Below are 17,037 nucleotides of genomic sequence, written 5' to 3'. Positions count from 1 at the left end.
TGCATAAAAGGATGTGTGGCTTTGGCTGCCACTGCATCCAGTTTCAGGTGCCAAGCTGTTTTGGGATAAGAATATTTGGAGGTTTCTTGGACTACTAATTCCTGGGCCCAGGGCAAGACAATGTTTGCCTAGCCAGCTCTTGTACCCGGGGTAAAAAGAAATGCATTTCAACCAACAAAAAGCAGTGTGATCACAAGGCCACATGTAAATGCTGCACAAAACATGAAAAGAAAGTAATGTGTATCCTCTTATTCTTTAGGATGAGCATGATACAGCTAAAGTAGGAATGAGATTCAGTGGGCCTCATTCCGAGTATGGAGGTAATCATGGCACTAAGGGAACTCGGAATAGGGCGCAAAGGGATTACCGGCACCAGTGCCCAGGTATCCCTTTGCGCCCAACTCGTAATGAGGCCCAGTGTCTGTTACTCCACTTGAAAAAGCAAGTTTCTGAGATTTATTTTCAGCTACGCCTGATCTCGTTCTTAATATGGTTCAGTCGCTACACTATGCTATTTATTCATAAAGCTTAGGGCTAGCTATAGTGAGCATTAGCTGGTTCCCAGATCTATGGCATTCAACTTAGAAACAGCCTACTGCTCATTGAAGCATATCAGGCATTTGGTTGATGCATTGAATAGTGGAGGCCAGATTTGTGGGATTGCTGTGTGTGTTTCTGTAAAAGAAGTCCTGCTGCTAGCTTTGTCTATAGGAATAGGGCCTTTTTTGTCATATTTTCTCACTCGCTCCCTCCTGAGTTGGGCGATGGGTTCTCATCTGGGGCTTTGCAGAGGCACAGCTGCTTCCCCCGGGATCAGTGCAGATCTTCTGGTTGTGAGCATCCCTTCTCTGCACTATGGACAGGCCCTAAACCCCAACCTCTTCAGAGCTCCCCATGTGGCATGATGGAATCCTCAGTGCTGAAGGCCTCATCGGTTCTGATGGTATCCTCAGTGCTGAAGGCATCATCGGTTCTGATGGAATCCTCAGTGCTGAAGGCCTCATCGGTTCTGATGGAATCCTCAGTGCTGAAGGCATCGTCGGTTCTGATGGTATCCTCAGTGCTGAAGGCATCATCGGTTCTGATGGTATCCTCAGTGCTGAAGGCATCATCGGTTCTGATGGTATCCTCAATGCTGAAGGCATCATCGGTTCTGATGGTATCCTCAGTGCTGAAGACATCATCGGTTCTGATGGTATCCTCAGTGCTGAAGGCATCATCGGTTCTGATGGTATCCTCAGTGCTGAAGGTCTCATCGGTTCTGATGGTATCCTCAGTGCTGAAAGCCTCATCGGTTCTGATGGTATCCTCAGTGCTGAAGGCATCATCAGTTCTGATGGAATCCTCAGTGCTGAAGGCATCATCAGTTCTGATGGAATCCTCAGTGCTGAAGGCATCATCAGTTCCGATGGTATCCTCAGTGCTGAAGGCATCATCAGTTCTGATGGAATCCTCAGTGCTGAGGAAGATGCAGCCCCAGAGGTATGTGAAGACCAGAGCTGTTGCTAGGTCAAGATGAGATTAGAAGTTTCACTGAACATGCTCTGGAATCGGGTTGGATATGTGAAGAAGAGCACACATTTTTTAACAGGGCACATCCACGTACACCAGCATTTTACATCTTACCCAAGGTGCATAAAAATATCACAAAACCTCCTGGGAGACCTATAGTATTGGCGTGCGAATCACTGTTGGAACCACTGTCGCTATATACTGACGTATTCTTTAAGCCCTTTGTTAACAAGATGCCCTCCTACCTAAAGGACACAACCAGCACAATCCTGCTGCTTAGTAACATCAAGATGCAAGATGACATGATACTTGCAACAATGGACGTTGAGGCACTTTACACCTCCACACCCCAACAGGAAGGTCTTGAAGCCTTCCAAGTTTTTTTTGGAACAGAGAGATGACGTATATTCCACACCAACGAACTTCATCCTCCAATGCCTTAGATTAGCGATGTCGGAAATTTTCTTTTTCAAAAACCAGATATATAAGCAGACAAAAGGGGTCAGTATGGGGGCCATCTTTTCCCCTGATGTTGCTAATTTATATATGGCTAAGTATGAGATTGATAAAATCTAATCTACTGACAATCCGTACCTTGACAACATCACAGCATGGAAGCGATACATAGATGATCTCCTCCTCATTTGGAAAGGTACCTCTACAAGGTTACTGCAATTCCATCAATGTCTGAATCAACGTAACTAACACATCAATCTGACCATACAATGGAATCATCACAGTATCGATTTCCTCGATCTCCATATTTATAGATCAGGTGATAAGCTTGCAACAGAACTGTACAGGAAACCGACAGATAGGAACAGCTTACCGCATTTCAGTAGCTATCATCCTGATGGCCTAAAATACAATTTGCTGCACGGGCAATTTCTGCGCCTAAGGCGAAATTTCACAGAACCCGAGAAATTCCACTCACATACATCGGAATTGAATAAAAGACTTGTACACAGAGGATACCCAAAGAAAGCGATCAAAGACGCCAAAAATAGAGCGGCCTCGAGACATATGCCTTGACTAAAACCGCTTTCAGCCCTTTGAGTAATTTAATTCAGAAAACCGTGAAAAAGCATTGGCACCTAGTTAAGCATCCCGGGACCCTGGAAAAAAAGGCCATGCTTTGCTTTTAAGAAGAACAAGAACCTCAAAGAATCAATGGTACACACTTTCGTGGAACCTCTGGCACCAACCAACACAATTTGGGGCCTCCCTCCAGTACAGGGTCACTTTAAATGTGGCCACTGTATAGCCTGTGATCTGTCATGATGCCTACCCCCGGGGAACCAGACCAGGTCCAGCAACCCTGGAAGCAGGCATCAAGTTATTTTGAGCAAGCCCAAAAACCCCTGCTAGGGGCTGTTTGGGTGTGGTCCTGGCGCCTATGGCGCCAGGCTCCTATGGAGATTCAGTCCTGGCGCCATAGGCGCCAGGCTCATAGAGTAGAACTTACCTGATGCAGACCATGCTGCAAGCTTACCTGATGCAGACCATGCTGCAGAGCTCCAAGCCAAATGAGGCATGGAAGGGACTATTTTACCTAGGGACTATTTTTTACTCGGTTGGGGCTGGGGAGGAATACTTACCTGGGACTACTTTGGAGGCTATTTAAACCACGCCCGAAGAGCAGCACAGGCTTTGCGTTATTCTGCATCCAGCAGCGTAACGCTCACCGTGTCTGCAAGCCTGCATCCAGTCTTCTGCCACGCCCGCCTCGAGTCTGCAGCTCCTAGAAAAAGGGAGGAACAGAAGGAGAAAATGTTAGAATAAGAGCAAAACCTTTGATCCTTACCTGAATTCCGGATCCACCACGCCTTCGAGCTGGAAGAAAGAAGTATTTTACGCGCGCCGCCTCGCCTGCTTCAGCGCCGCGCTGAACTCACCGGCCTTCCCAGCACCCTCACGATCCACCGCATCCTTCTGCACGTTCCCGCCACACTACGGCACCTAAGGGGAACACAAGAACAGCAAAGGTGAGCCAAGGGAATAAACAGAGGCAATAGTAACTACCCCCATAGATTTACCTGATTACCGCCGGGGGTACTATTCATCTTCACGGGTCGGCGCAGTCTCCATTGCATCCTCGCTGTACCCCGGCCCCTAAGGGGAACAAAAGGACAACAAGGTGAGACAAAGGGAGAAACAAGGGGAACTCTTCTCACCACAATAGACTTACCTAATTTTACTGGCAGAGGCATTATTCCCCGAACTTCATATTTTCTCTCCACACCTGAATAAGGGAGCAAGAAACAGGTTACATTCTGCCCTTATTTTATTAAACTGTGTAGGATAAGCCAAATCCTTACCTGAACTTCGTCAGCTACCACGAGGAACTCTTCACTGGGGTCAAGCTGCAAACTGCAAGGAATCGGACAAGAGTGAAAGTCAGACATGTGAACTCTTATGAACTACATACTTTTCGGTGTCAATATTGTTCTGGAACTCACCAATTCCTTCGAGCCAGTGAAGCAACTGGTTATCAACGCGCCCCTGCGCTCAATGCAGGATGGAGAGCTCATCTTTTCAAATCATCAGGTGAGACTATAAGAGGGGACATCAAAGGTGATCTGTGGGGAGAACAGCGGGGGTGGGGGTATTTACGCTCAACTCCACGGGTGGTTAATTCCCTTTCTCCATTTGCAGAAGAATATTCCTACGGGCCAAGCAAACGAAACTAGTTGGGCCAGTCCAGTCCGTCATCTCGGCCCTATGCGTCACATTGGTGGAGACCGCAGCTGTCCAGTTCAGATCGACGCCTCTGTGGGAGCCAGGTGAGCGTAACATGATCTCACAATACAGATACTAACATTTGAACACAAGAACGTCAAATGAAAACTACAGGATCACACCAATTGTAACACACAATTGGTGATCTACGTCATTGGGTGCCCATGTGGGTTATTATACATAGGGAAGACTATCAGGGCGGTCAAGACTAGGATTTCCGAACACCGCTCCTGTATTCGGAACAATGTACTGGATAAACCATTGGTAGATCATTTATTTTCGAAACAACATAATGATACAGACATGAAATGGTTTGTTGTACAAAAATTGAGACCTACAGCAAGAGGTGGAGACATCAACAAAGTCCTTACACAACTAAACACTGTGAACAAGGGCCTTAACGTGGCTGTCGAGTGGAAGTCTTTTATGTGAATCACAAAATGACCCATCATATTGGGCCATAGACAATTGAATCCTCTGTATTGATTACGTCATGATTTTGTTTCAGATATGCTGTGCATATTCATTTGTTGTAAACCTCTCTCTCCTTGGTTTCGAGCAGATGTTAAAACACAGTACACTGTTTGAATTTTGTGAAGCAGATTGTCTGAATTGTCTTACGAAATAGTGGGCTCTGTATGCTGCAGCTTTCTGACATTGACATTAGACACACATGTTAGACACACTATGCAGTATAGACAGCACATCATTATCGGAGCATTGCCTGTTTTCGCTGGTGACTCGAAAACATGACTGTCACCATAAGCCATTACTAGCACATTAACCACATGTGCTTTAACGCTTTTAATTTTCTTGAGTTTCACGATCATAACAATGACCGCATTTACCTCCTTTATGGATAAAGTTGGCAGGTTAATAAAAAACCAAGGATGACCAACAAAAAACCTTGCAACCACGGCATTGTCGGTTGCCATAGAAACTGATTCATAAACAATACTTCTTTTGCGCATGACTTTGTCAAAGGTCTCTCTCACATTGACTATAATTATGCGGCCATCGTTTTGGAAGCATATTTGTAGCTGCGGCTTAATTTTTCCCTTGCTGTGCCACGTCGACAATCAAAATATCGGCCCGATATATACGCCGGTCGCCATGACGACGGCTTCTTTTTCTCCAACACTGCCACGCGGCGGAGAGTTCTGCATTGACAGAGGTAAGCGATTTTCCTGCCGGGCACCACGCAGGGCTATCAATGAGTCCTCTGTACTGAATCACTGTGTTCTGATCACACCCTAAGATACTCACGTGTAGGGGATCTGACACAAGAGAACATAAATTGTTCGGCACGCCGGATGCAAACGGTGCCACCTAAACTTCATATACAGAGACAACGTGACACGCAGGTAATTTCTTTGCTTTTTATTCGGTCTCTTGAATTCACTCAAGACACACAATAATACTGGCATAGTAAGGGGGATGGGAAACATCACTGTGCCTGAACTCCACTCTTACACTTTACAGGGACCACGATCCTCACCAATAGGGGATTGGCACAGGACATCAAACCTGTCATCCCCAGCGCGATCCCCAGTCCAATTAGTTATGTTCACTTCCTTACCTTTTCATCAATACCCAAGTATCGACACTGCCCCATGTTTTTTTCTTGTAGGCAGTCCACACATAGAACACTCCATCTTGCAAGTTCATCAGTCCTGATGAAGGCCCGTTCAAGAAAGGCTTATACTTTAGCCTGTTAGAGCCGAAACACTCCTGTGTAGACTCTCTCAATTCCAATTCTAGTGTTCATCATTAACACTGATCACTTCTGTAATTTCTCAACATTGTGTTATGCTAATGTATTATATGTTCTGACCCCTGTTGTGCTTTGACACAGCAGTAGGCAACGTATTTTTTTGAATGTTTGTATTGAAATCCGAGCCCCATTTGTCTCGAAGATTTATGCGTTACAGTATCATGTATTCTTTTCATGTTTGGTTCACAATGGAATGTTCTATGTTTTGTGTGTAATTAGACCATTAGGTCTCCACCTTCGATTTTAAACATTTATAGTAACTATGAAGGTGTGTCCTTTGTACTATATGAAGTAGACTGTTGGGGTGTTTGAATAGGTAGGATTGACCCTGTTCACTTGCGTTTTTGACCTCTGAAATAAGAGACTTTGGATGACAAAGAGACTTTGGCACAGAAGGCCCTGATGTTGATGTTTTGTACTGCATCCTCGTGCTAGAGAAGCCACGGAGTGTGCTAAGCTCGAGTGTGCTGCTTTGACCCATGCTGAAAACGTGGGGAAGGGAAGGCAACGGCTTGAATATCCTGACACATAGTTTGTTGAACACTTTTCTTTTGCATAATATTGTTTCCAATGCTATTTGTATTTAGAAGTAAGGATTGGCCATAGGCTTATCAGTATAGGCCCTTTTATTTTGTCAGACTCGACTAGGGCTGTGTTATTATTTGATGGTCGTAACTTGCTCCAATCTTTAGATTTAGGATTAGATAGGCGTTTTCAAACCCAATTGAAGTTCAATAAACACCCTTCAACTGTGATAACATGTGTCTGTCTATCTGTTGGTACCATGCCTTCTTTACATCATCCAGAACATCAATGACAAAACTGACTCTCTTGCCCCCGCACTCACTAACCTCTGAAACCACTTGTTAACCACTGGTTCTTTCCCCTCCTCCCTAAAGCACTCCCTTGTGCGCCACCTCCTTAAAAAACCATCAGCAGAGCCTACCTGTCCAGCCAACTACTGCCCTATCTCCATTACCCCCTTCCTGGGGAAACTACTGGAGAAGATGGCCTTGCCGCAAATCAACTCTCATACTGAACCTGTAGGGGGTCTCCATGACCATCAATCTGGATTCCTAGCATCTAGAGGCACGGATACTGCTCACATCTCTGGACTCTATAACTCTCCAGCTGTCCTCATCTGACTCGATCTCTCCTCTGCCTTCGACACGCTCAACCATTCTATCCTCATAAAACGGCTCCATGATACCCTTGGTATCTCAGAGCGGGCACTAGACTGGCAAACTGTTCGTCCCAAGTCTTTCTGGGCACCTTCTCCTCACCTACTTCCCTCTCCACCTGTGGTGTCCCCCAGGGCTCAAACCTTTCCCCTTGGCTCTTCAATACGTACCTTGCTCAGCTGGCACTCCTCATTTCCTCCTTCTCCCCCAACTTCCAGTGTTATGCAGATGACACACAACTCTTTTTCAAAATTCCTGCTGACCCTCTTGCACCTTCTATCATCCCTGACTGCCTATCTGCCATCCAGGCCTGGTGCACCTCCACTGAGATCGTACACATTGGGACCCGTGCTCCTACCTTCTTACCTTCAGTTTGGCCTTCCTCCCTGTGCTCTCCCCTGCTCCTTCTTCAGAAGCCAGAAACCTTGGAGTCGTCTTCGACTCCTCTCTATCCTTCCTCCCTCACACTCAGGACTTTGCCAAGAAGTCCCACTTTCAGCTCTTCCTACTGAAATTAATTATACCTTTTCTCACCTTCTTCCAGAAGCTCAATGTTACCCGAAGCCTGGTTCTCACTAGGTTTGACTATTGCAATAGCCTCCTCCTGAATCTACCTTCTTCCACTCTGCGACCCCTCCAGCTAATCCAGAATAGGGCAGCAAGACTTATCCTTGGCCTCAATCCCAGGGACTGCATCTCTCCTGCCCTGAAAAGTCTTCACTGCCTCCCGGTTGCTTCCCAGATTAAATTCCAATCCCTCTGTACCATCCACAACACTGTCTGGGGCCAGGGACGACTCTTTCTGCAACTCTCTCTTACTAAATAGCTTCCCTCTAGACCTCTGTGTTCCTCTGGCACCAACTCTTTGTGTGTAAAGTGTTTTGCTAAACAGAGGGTAAGAGGTCAATTGCTTTCCTCAGCTGGCTCCCTCCTATGGAACATCCTCCCCCTCCCTCTGCGTCTTGAGCAGGATTTTCTTAAATTCCGGAAGCATCCTCAAGACTTTCATCTTTACCTTCTCCTTCCCCCCTTCTCTTCTCTGCTAATTTCACAATTGCTTTGATTGGTGTCCAGGGCACTTACGCATCATCAGGGCCCTGACCTCTCACACTGAATCGCCCACAGCGTCTGTCTGTCCTCAGCACTTGCCTCAGCACACCCTGCATCCTGGAGGCCAGCACTTACCAGGGACGTCATTTGGAGGCAGCCAGGGTAGCAACTTCTAACCCTAGACCTGTCCTTGCTACCCCAGGGCCACTGGACAAAGAGGCAGCGCCAAGAGCAGATGTCTGTGTTGCACCTGAAAAAGGTGGTTGTAAATGCAGCTACACTTGCCACAGCTTTTTTCACCTGGAGTCTAGATGTTAGCTGAAGAAATAACAGGGATGCAGGAAAAAACATGAAGCTGCCATCACTAACAGGTCGGCAGTCCATTAGTGAAGAATGCCTGAACGGCTGGGTTCAGAGGCGGGGCTGTCTGTGCAGCTCATACCCAGAACAGGAAGGGTATGGGTGCTAGGTCTAGCTAGTTGGAAATGGGTAAGAGGAGCCTGCTGTACTCAGAGACAGCAAAGCATGAATGCAAATCTCATCAGTGTTTCTCGTCTGCTTTGCACATCCAGTGAGCCACTGGGCCTGTGGTGAGAGTGTTGTGCCCCAGTGACTTCTGCTCCCAATCTTGCCTGGGCACTGTGTGACCTAACCCAGATGTGCTAGACTTGCATCACAGGCACACTGGAAATAGACACAAGGTGAGATCATTAATTTACACGAAGTGGCCCTCCACGTTTTAACTAAACCATCATTTGATCACTCAAGCAAACAAAAATATGTATTTGAAAGTATAGCTCACGGTAAAACACTTGCTTTGAGAACAAGAGGATGCAGTGCAACGTGGGTTCAGTTCCTCTTCCAGTGCTTAGAAGCTGAAGGACGGATAGGCACAACTTTGAGAAGACGGAGGAAACAGGGATTAACCCATGACCAGATGAGGAAGCTGTTAAGTACATATAAAGTGAAGTTTCACATTGGTCCTGATTTGAAAAAGACGTTGCATACGTCGAAACACGTGTTATCACTAGAGGGCACTGAATTCTACATAAATTAACACTGTGTGCATCAAAAAGAAACTTTGTGTGATTCTTTTTCTTAAACGAATGGGCGCATGAATATACTGTAAGGGCATCCCTTTTTTGTAAATTGCCCCTTCCCAACTTCCCAATGGATTAGAGGAATCGAGGACTCCATTGTTACCCTCTTTTTCATGCGACCTTCAAAAATTCGAGCACACGAATAAAGAGGGCGCAGAGTTCTATGTTATAAGTACCTCAAATACATTCCTCAAACTGTCATAGAAGCTGGAGGAGATAAGCAAGATATAAAGGACCAAAGAAAACAATAAAATCAACCTTTTCTAGGGGTGATGTCCTGGACCTGCTGCTGCTATTGACATTTTAAAATTAAAAAAAAACTGCAATTACTGTGACCTGCAACAATTCTTTCCCCTCTATCTCCCAACTAACAAAAAAACGGTGGGTTACTTACCTGATAAGCAAAACAGAAAGGTGATGGCTGGAAGGTTTCAAATTATTCATAACCATTGGCACGCTATAGACAACCCTCCAGACCATCGTTTTTCTGGTTGGACTTGTGTTGGTCAGTTGCTGTTTCCAGTCTGTGACCACACTTGGCTGGCACTGGATGCCTGTGTTTTGGTGTTTAGGGCTCTTTGAGAGTATCAGTCTGTTTACAGTTTAGCCCGAGTGATGTACAATAGTGCAGGTTCTTGTATTGGACATCTGCTTACATTAACAGTCATTTGGTAATATGGTCCTATACACACTGATATTAACGCTACATATGGTGATCCATTCTTTCATGAAATGTATATCATATTACAGTGATATTGTGACCATATTTTTCTTAGTGTACAGAGGAACAATGCTATGTGATGACACTTCCTGTTTTGTCAAGGGGTGAAAGGTTGTGTGACACTTCCTGTGATGGCACGTGGGGGTGGGGTCAAATGACATCACTTCCTGTGATGTCATCAGAGGTCAAGGGTCATGTGATTTCACTTCCGCTACCCCTAGCATTTTCGTGAAATGACGTCCCTGGCACGTACCATAACTTGCACTTCATCTGTTCCTCGCCCACGAGCATGGACCCCTCAGCACCTACCCACTGCTCCTTCCCTTCTGCACTTGCACGTTCTGAATACTCACAAGGCATAGTAGGTTTGTCCTTTTTCCCCCACCACTGTATTTAATATTTTTTATGTATTTATTCTGTCTCATTCCCATGTCCCTTCCCTGTTGCTCTGTGCGCCATTTGAAACAGAATGTATTTGCTGTATAAGCACATAACAAACGAAGAATAAATTAATAAATAAATAAAATGTGTTAAGGGCTATGCATAGGAATGTTCAGGGCTATGTGGGAGATGGTTGAGAGCTATAAGAGGGACTGTTGGGATATGTGAAGGATTGTTGGGGGCTATGAGCTGCACTATAACTGTCTGTGCAAAAGTCTCTTGGATGCTTTGTGAGGGTTTGTTAAGTGCTGTGTGTAGGAATGTTAAGGGCTATGTGAGACATGGTTGAGAGCTATAGGAGGGACTGTAAAAGGTGTGTGAGGGTCTTTTAAGGGCTCTGCATAGGAATGTTATGGGCTATGTGGGAGATGGTTGAGAACTATTGGAGGGACTGTTGGAGGTTTGTGAGGGTCTTTTAAGGGCTATGCATAGGAATGTTATGAGCTCTGTGGGAGATGGTTTAGAGGGTTTATAGTCATAATCTCGAATACAAATATGTCGAAAGTCATAATGTCGAAAAAATAAAGTCGAAAACAAAAATGTCGAATTTTTTTTTTGTTGATTTTTATTCGAAATGGGGGGGTTCCCCCCCAACCCCCCTTTTTTAAATTTTTTTTTATGTTTTACCCCTTTTTTTACCACTGGAACCCCAAAAAAACATGTAAATTAAAAAAATAAACAATTTGACATTTTTGTTTTCGACATTATTGTTTCGACATTATTGTAATTCGACATTTTGTTTTCGAGATAATGACTGGACACCGGTTTAGAGCTATAGGAGGGACTGCTGGGGCTATGTGAGGGATTGTTTTGGGCTATGAGATGCACTGTTACGGGCTATGCAAGAGTCTCTTGCCAGCTTTGTGAGGGTCTAGTAAGGAAAATGGGAGGGATTTTTGGGGAGTATGGGAGGCATTGCTGAGGGCTATGTGAGAGTCTCTTAGAGGACCGGTGGGGTTTCTGTTAAGGGTTATGCGAGGGACTGTGAAAGGCTGTGTAGGGGGTGGTTGAGAGCTATTGGAGGGACTGTTGGGGCAATGTGAGGGATGGTTGTGGGCTATGAGATGCACTATTACGAGCTCTGCAAGATTCTCTTGGAGGCTTTGTGAGGGTTTGTTAAGTGCTATAAGGTAAGAATGTTAAGGGCTCTGTGGGAGATAGTTTAGAGCTATAGGAGGGACTGCTAGGGGTATGTGAGAGATTATTGTCGGCTATGAGATGCACTATAGCGGGCTATGGGAGAGTCTCTTGGAAGCTTTGTGAGGGTTTGCTAAGTGCTATATCGTAGGAATGTTAAGGGCTATGTGGGAGATGGTTGAGAGCTATAGGAGGGACTGTTGGAGGTTTGTGAGGGTATTTCAAGGGCTATGCATATGAATGTTAAGGGCAATGTGGGAGATGGTTGAGAGCTATAGGAGGGACTGTTGGAGGTTTGTGAGGGAATTTAAGGGCTGTGCATAGGAATGGTATGGGCTATGTGGGAGATGGCTGAGAGCTATAGAAGGGCCTGTTGGAGGTTTGTGAGGGAATTTAAGGGTTATGCATAGGAAAGTAATGGGCTATGTGGGAGATGGTTGAGAGCTATAGGAGGGACTGTTGTAGGTTTGTGAGGGAATTTAAGGGCTGTGCATAGGAATGGTATGGGCTATGTGGCAGATGGCTGAGAGCTATGGGAGGGACTGTTGGAGGTTTGTGAGGGAATTTAAGGGCTATGCATAGGAATGGTATGGGCTATGTGGGAGATGGTTGATAGCTATGGGAGGGACTGTTGAAGGTTTGTGAGGGAATTTAAGGGCTGTGCATAGGAATGGTATGGGCTATGTGGGAGATGGTTGAGAGCTATGGGAGGGACTGTTGTAGGTTTGTGAGGGAATTTAAGGGATGTGCATAGGAATGGTAAGGGCTATGTGGGAGATGGTTGAGAGCTATGGGAGGGACTGTTGGAGGTGTGTGAGGGTATTTCAAGGGCTATGCATAGGAATATTAAGGGCAAAGTGGGAGATGGTTGAGAGCTATAGGAGGGACTTTTGGAGGTTTGTGAGGGAATTTAAGGGCTATGCATAGGAATGTTATGGGCAATGTGGGAGATGGTTGAGAGCTATAGGAGGGACTGGTGTAGGTTTGTGAGGGAATGTAAGGGCTGTGCATAGGAATGGTATGGGTATGTGGGAGATGGTTGAGAGCTATAGGAGGGACTTTTGGAGGTTTGTGAGGGAATTTAAGGGCTATGCATAGGAATGGTATGGGTATGTGGGAGATGGTTGAGAGCTATAGGAGGGACTATTGTAGGTTTGTGAGGGAAATTAAGGGCTGTGCATAGGAATGGTATGGGTATGTGGGAGATGGTTGAGAGCTATAGGAGGGACTGTTGTAGGTTTGTGAGGGAATTTAAGGGCTATGCATAGGAATGGTATGGGTATGTGGGAGATGGTTGAAAGCTATAGGAGGGACTGTTGTAGGTTTGTGAGGGAATTTAAGGGCTGTGCATAGGAATGGTATGGGTATGTGGGAGGTGGTTGAAAGCTATAGGAGGGACTTTTGGAGGTTTGTGCAGGAATTTAAGGGCTATGCATAGGAATGTTATGGGCTATGTGGGAGATGGTTGAGAGCTATAGGAGGGACTGTTGGAGGTTTGTGAGGGAAATTAAGGGCTGTGCATAGGAATGGTATGGGTATGTGGGAGATGGTTGAGAGCTATAGGAGGGACTTTTGGAGGTTTGTGCAGGAATTTAAGGGCTATGCATAGGAATGTTATGGGCTATGTGGGAGATGGTTGAGAGCTATAGGAGGGACTGTTGGAGGTTTGTGAGGGAATTTAAGGGCTGTGCATAGGAATGGTATGGGCTATGTGGCAGATGGCTGAGAGGTATAGGAGGGACTGCTGGGGCTATGTGAGAGGCTGTTGAGGGACACGAGATGCACCGTTGAGGGTTATGCCAGAGTCTCTTGGAGACTTTGTACGGGTCGGTTAAGGATAATGGCAGGGATTTTTTAGGCTATGCGAGGCATTGCTGAGGGCTATGTGAGGGTCTCTTAGAGGGTTTCTGTTAAGGGTTATGCGGGAGCTGCAGGAGAGACTGTTGGTGCTACGTGGGGGCCTTCATTATGCCGGGCACATATGTGTTAACTGCTTATGATGGTGTGTGATACACGCCGCATCAGCATGTTTAAACTGTCCCGTGGGTGATTGTTAACCTTACTATTATTACCAGCTCGGTGAGGCGTCCTTAATTCGCCTCTCCCTCTGCTGTCTGCGGTCCTCCCCGGGCTTTCGGAAGGCGCACAGCATGGCTGTAAGGCTTGTCCCCCGGGGGCGCATACCCAGCCTCCGGCGCAAGCTATTCAGAGCTGGCCTGGATGTTGGCAAAGAACTTCCGCCAATCATTGTACACCCGACCCACGCCCTCAGCCAGCTCAAATGCTTGAAAGGCAAGGGGGCCAAGGAGCGGCAGAGGAAGGGATCTCCCAAAGGAACCCTCGCCCAAGCGAGGCGAGGGAGTTCCTCTCCACCCAAACAAAAAGGTTTCAAGCACCATGAAAACAACACGCCTGTGACCTCGTTACAACTCACTAAGGCGAGGGGAAGGAGAGGCCTGTGCCCTGTGCTGGAACAAGGTAGAGTGGAGGCGCACTGGCAGAGCTTTGGGTGGGCCTTCCTAGTGGGCCTCAAGCTGCAGTTCCATGTTGGGGGTGCCTTGTCACAGGCAGCTAGGTACGTGACACGTTAGTGGAACAGCAGGGTGAGGTGCATCTGGGGAGCCCTGTGTCCAGCGCTGGAATTAAGGGGCAATGCCTTGTCTGTCATGATCGGGTCGCTTGGGCACAGCATGTGCGGGCTCCTCACTGGAACAGAGGGGGTTCCTCGGGTCAGGTTTGAGCTGCTTTGGAAGAGCTGTGTGTAGGCCCCCCTTAGGGTACACTAGCACAGCTGTGTGCGGGCCTCGGTGCTGGGACAGAGGGGGTTGCTCAGGTCAGGTTTGAGCTGCTTTGGAAGAGCTGTGTGGAGGGCCCCCCTGGGGTGCACTGACACAGCATGTGCGGGCTCCGCACTGGAACAGAGGGGGTTCCTCAGGTCAGGTTTGAGCTGCTTTGAAAGAACTGTGTGTAGCCCCCCCCCCCCCTTAGGGTACACTAGCACAGCTGTGTGCGGGCCTCGGTGCTGGTCTATTCTCAGAGAACATATTTGTTTGAATTATAAATTCCATTCAATTCAATACTGTTACTTCACAGTTTCAGTCTATTCCCAGTCTGGGGAATAGACTGGGAATAGACTGAAACTGTGAAGTGACAGTATTGAATTGAATGAAACTTATAATTCAACCAAACATTTTCTTTTTGGAATAAACAAACGCTAAGCCAAACCAACATATGTGTGCACTTCATGATTGAAACTGGCTTCAAAGCTTTAACATACTCTTTGCTGACTGTGTAAATTGTCTTACTTTCAAGCAGAGCGCGGACCGTCACTAGGTCGAAAGAATCAGTTGCGCAGTTCCGTTTCCCTTTACAGTCTAAGGGTAATAGACCTTTTGCTCCGCTGCTTACGTCCACATCACCACGCTACAGTGAGGAGCGCCGGAATCAGCGGAAGACTGTTTTGATTGGTTACGTGCAGGACAGGGTGGCATGGCTCGGTGTCAGTGGTGGCAGGGTCCGCTCTGCAGGAGTGAGGTGCATTGCCAGAGAACTGTGGGTGCCACCATTCTAGAAGAGCAGGGCGGCTGCAGGTGATGGTTCAAGTGCGTTGGCAGAGCTCCTTGTGGGTCTCACTTGTGGCACCAGGTCTGTGTTAGTGCGCCTTTGTGCGGTGATGGCACCAGAGTGCCCATTGCCCAACTGAGGTGCATCACTGGAGCACAAACTGAAGTAGAGATAGGCACCTTTGTTACACCCGGTGGGTCACCCATTGAGCACACCAGAGTGACCCCAACAGGCACTGGGCTCTGTGGGGGGAGGGGGAGGGTGCTAGGCCAGCTGCTGCCTGGATGTGGTCTGATGTCTACTCCTGTTGAGTCTCCGAGGCTGGTAAAGCCAGTGGCTTTTGTTGATCGTAATCCCATTGAAATTAATGAGGATTCAAATGTTTTCAATGGACGGATGTAGAAATGCTTGGAGGAGGATTATCCAATTGAAGTCTATGGATGGCCAGGAACTTTTCAGTCGATTACCAATTGGCCCAAGGCAAGTGGCACTTTCTAAATGAGGTTGGGGCCAGCCTTTCTAATCCAGAGCAGACCACCTGAGCCTCCGATAAGCAGGGCTGAAGAATGCCCCTGCTTCGGGAGGACACACACACACTGCACTGCCCCCCTCCTGTACCCCTGCCAGTGTGCTACATCTACAGCGGAAGTAAAATCACAAGACCTTTAACCCCTGTGATCTCAGTAGAAGGGCTATCAAGAACCTTTTACCAAAATGGTGGGTCATTGTGCCTTTTTCAAACAACCTTTAGTGAGAGCTCGAGCCGGCCACACCTAAATAAACAGGCAAACACAACCAGGACAAGCTCGTGGCGACCCAGCATCATAGCACCAGTGCCTACACGGGTTACATCCCGGCACGAGCTGCCTGCAGCCTATTCCTAAATGCTGGAGGGAAAGGAACTCACCTGCTGTGCTGTGTCCCTCATTAAAGTCCACGGCGGCAGCTGACAGTGCCCACAGCACTGGCAGGGCGGACACCCACATAGTGCCTGGAAGCGGACCTTTGCTGCGGCTCGGCTGAGGGTGGGAGGGGGTCGTCCTGGCTGTCTCTCAATAGAGCGTCCGTCTGTCTCAGGGTCAAACGTCTGCCACTGGGTTGATGCGTCCGCCTGTTCTGGCGATGGAGAGTGTCCACAGCACTCTGGGTGCAGCGCGGTACCGTACCTGGATCGGCTGCCCACCCGCTTTTAGGTGGTGTGTCCTGCAGTCCCTGGATGGGGCGTGCCTGCCTGTCACCGTGCCACCCTCTCTCAATCCAGCCGGGGTAGGAGGGGCCCTCCTTTTATGTGTACACGAGTGCGGCTCAGGAGTGGCTTAACTCTCACTCCTGGACAATGACAGTGGCAGGTGGCACTGAGTCCTGCCTGCTCTCCGGAAAGGCTGCATCGATTCACCCGAGCAACGGGGGCATTCGTATTCATTCGAGAGCCAGAGGAGGCACTCCCAGAACAGAGGCTCGTGGGAGGGGCGGGGGGGGGGGGGGATTGGCTGGCTGATGTACACCATGGGTACATCATAATATAGGAGCAAATTAAGGCCATGGGCAGAACAGATGTAGCCGGACAGTAAGAGCCCAGGGCCAGTGTTGACATAATCCCAGTTCATATCTTGTGTGATGGGGTAAGGTAAAAGCGGGAGAGGGTGGGGGGGGGATCAGGAAAGGAAGGTGGGGATTAGGGGTCGTCTTTCCACACTTGCAGATTCTGAACAGTTCCTCTGATTGGGTGCATTTGCTGGATGAGTGAGGAGCGTTACAGTGGAGTGGGGCAGTGGAGACGGAACAGATATTCGCCACATAGAAGAACGTCCGTACGAG

The 17,037-nt window shown here is 47.5% G+C and overlaps 1 protein-coding gene across 2 annotated transcripts in view; it reads right to left on the bottom strand.

Moving 5' to 3' along the window:
- Positions 1–16,383, bottom strand: part of LOC138580209 (uncharacterized) — a 113,835-nt gene extending 97,452 nt beyond the window's left edge. The window contains exon 1 of one of the 2 annotated variants that reach the window (XM_069650562.1): positions 16,127–16,383. In XM_069650562.1, the coding sequence (XP_069506663.1) occupies positions 16,127–16,205 (79 nt within the window). In that variant the 5' untranslated portion in view covers positions 16,206–16,383. The remainder of the gene's footprint in view (positions 1–16,126) is intronic. The other variant, XM_069650563.1, reaches the window with a different exon arrangement.
- Between the last annotated feature and the right edge of the window lie 654 nt (positions 16,384–17,037).

The sequence above is a fragment of the Ambystoma mexicanum genome, chromosome 3p, assembly GCF_040938575.1.
Source record: "Ambystoma mexicanum isolate Mex_15411 chromosome 3p, UKY_AmexF1_1, whole genome shotgun sequence".
Taxonomy (NCBI): domain Eukaryota; kingdom Metazoa; phylum Chordata; class Amphibia; order Caudata; family Ambystomatidae; genus Ambystoma; species Ambystoma mexicanum.
The sequence above is the reverse complement of the archived record's forward strand: the minus strand, read 5'-3'. Positions and strand labels throughout refer to the sequence as shown.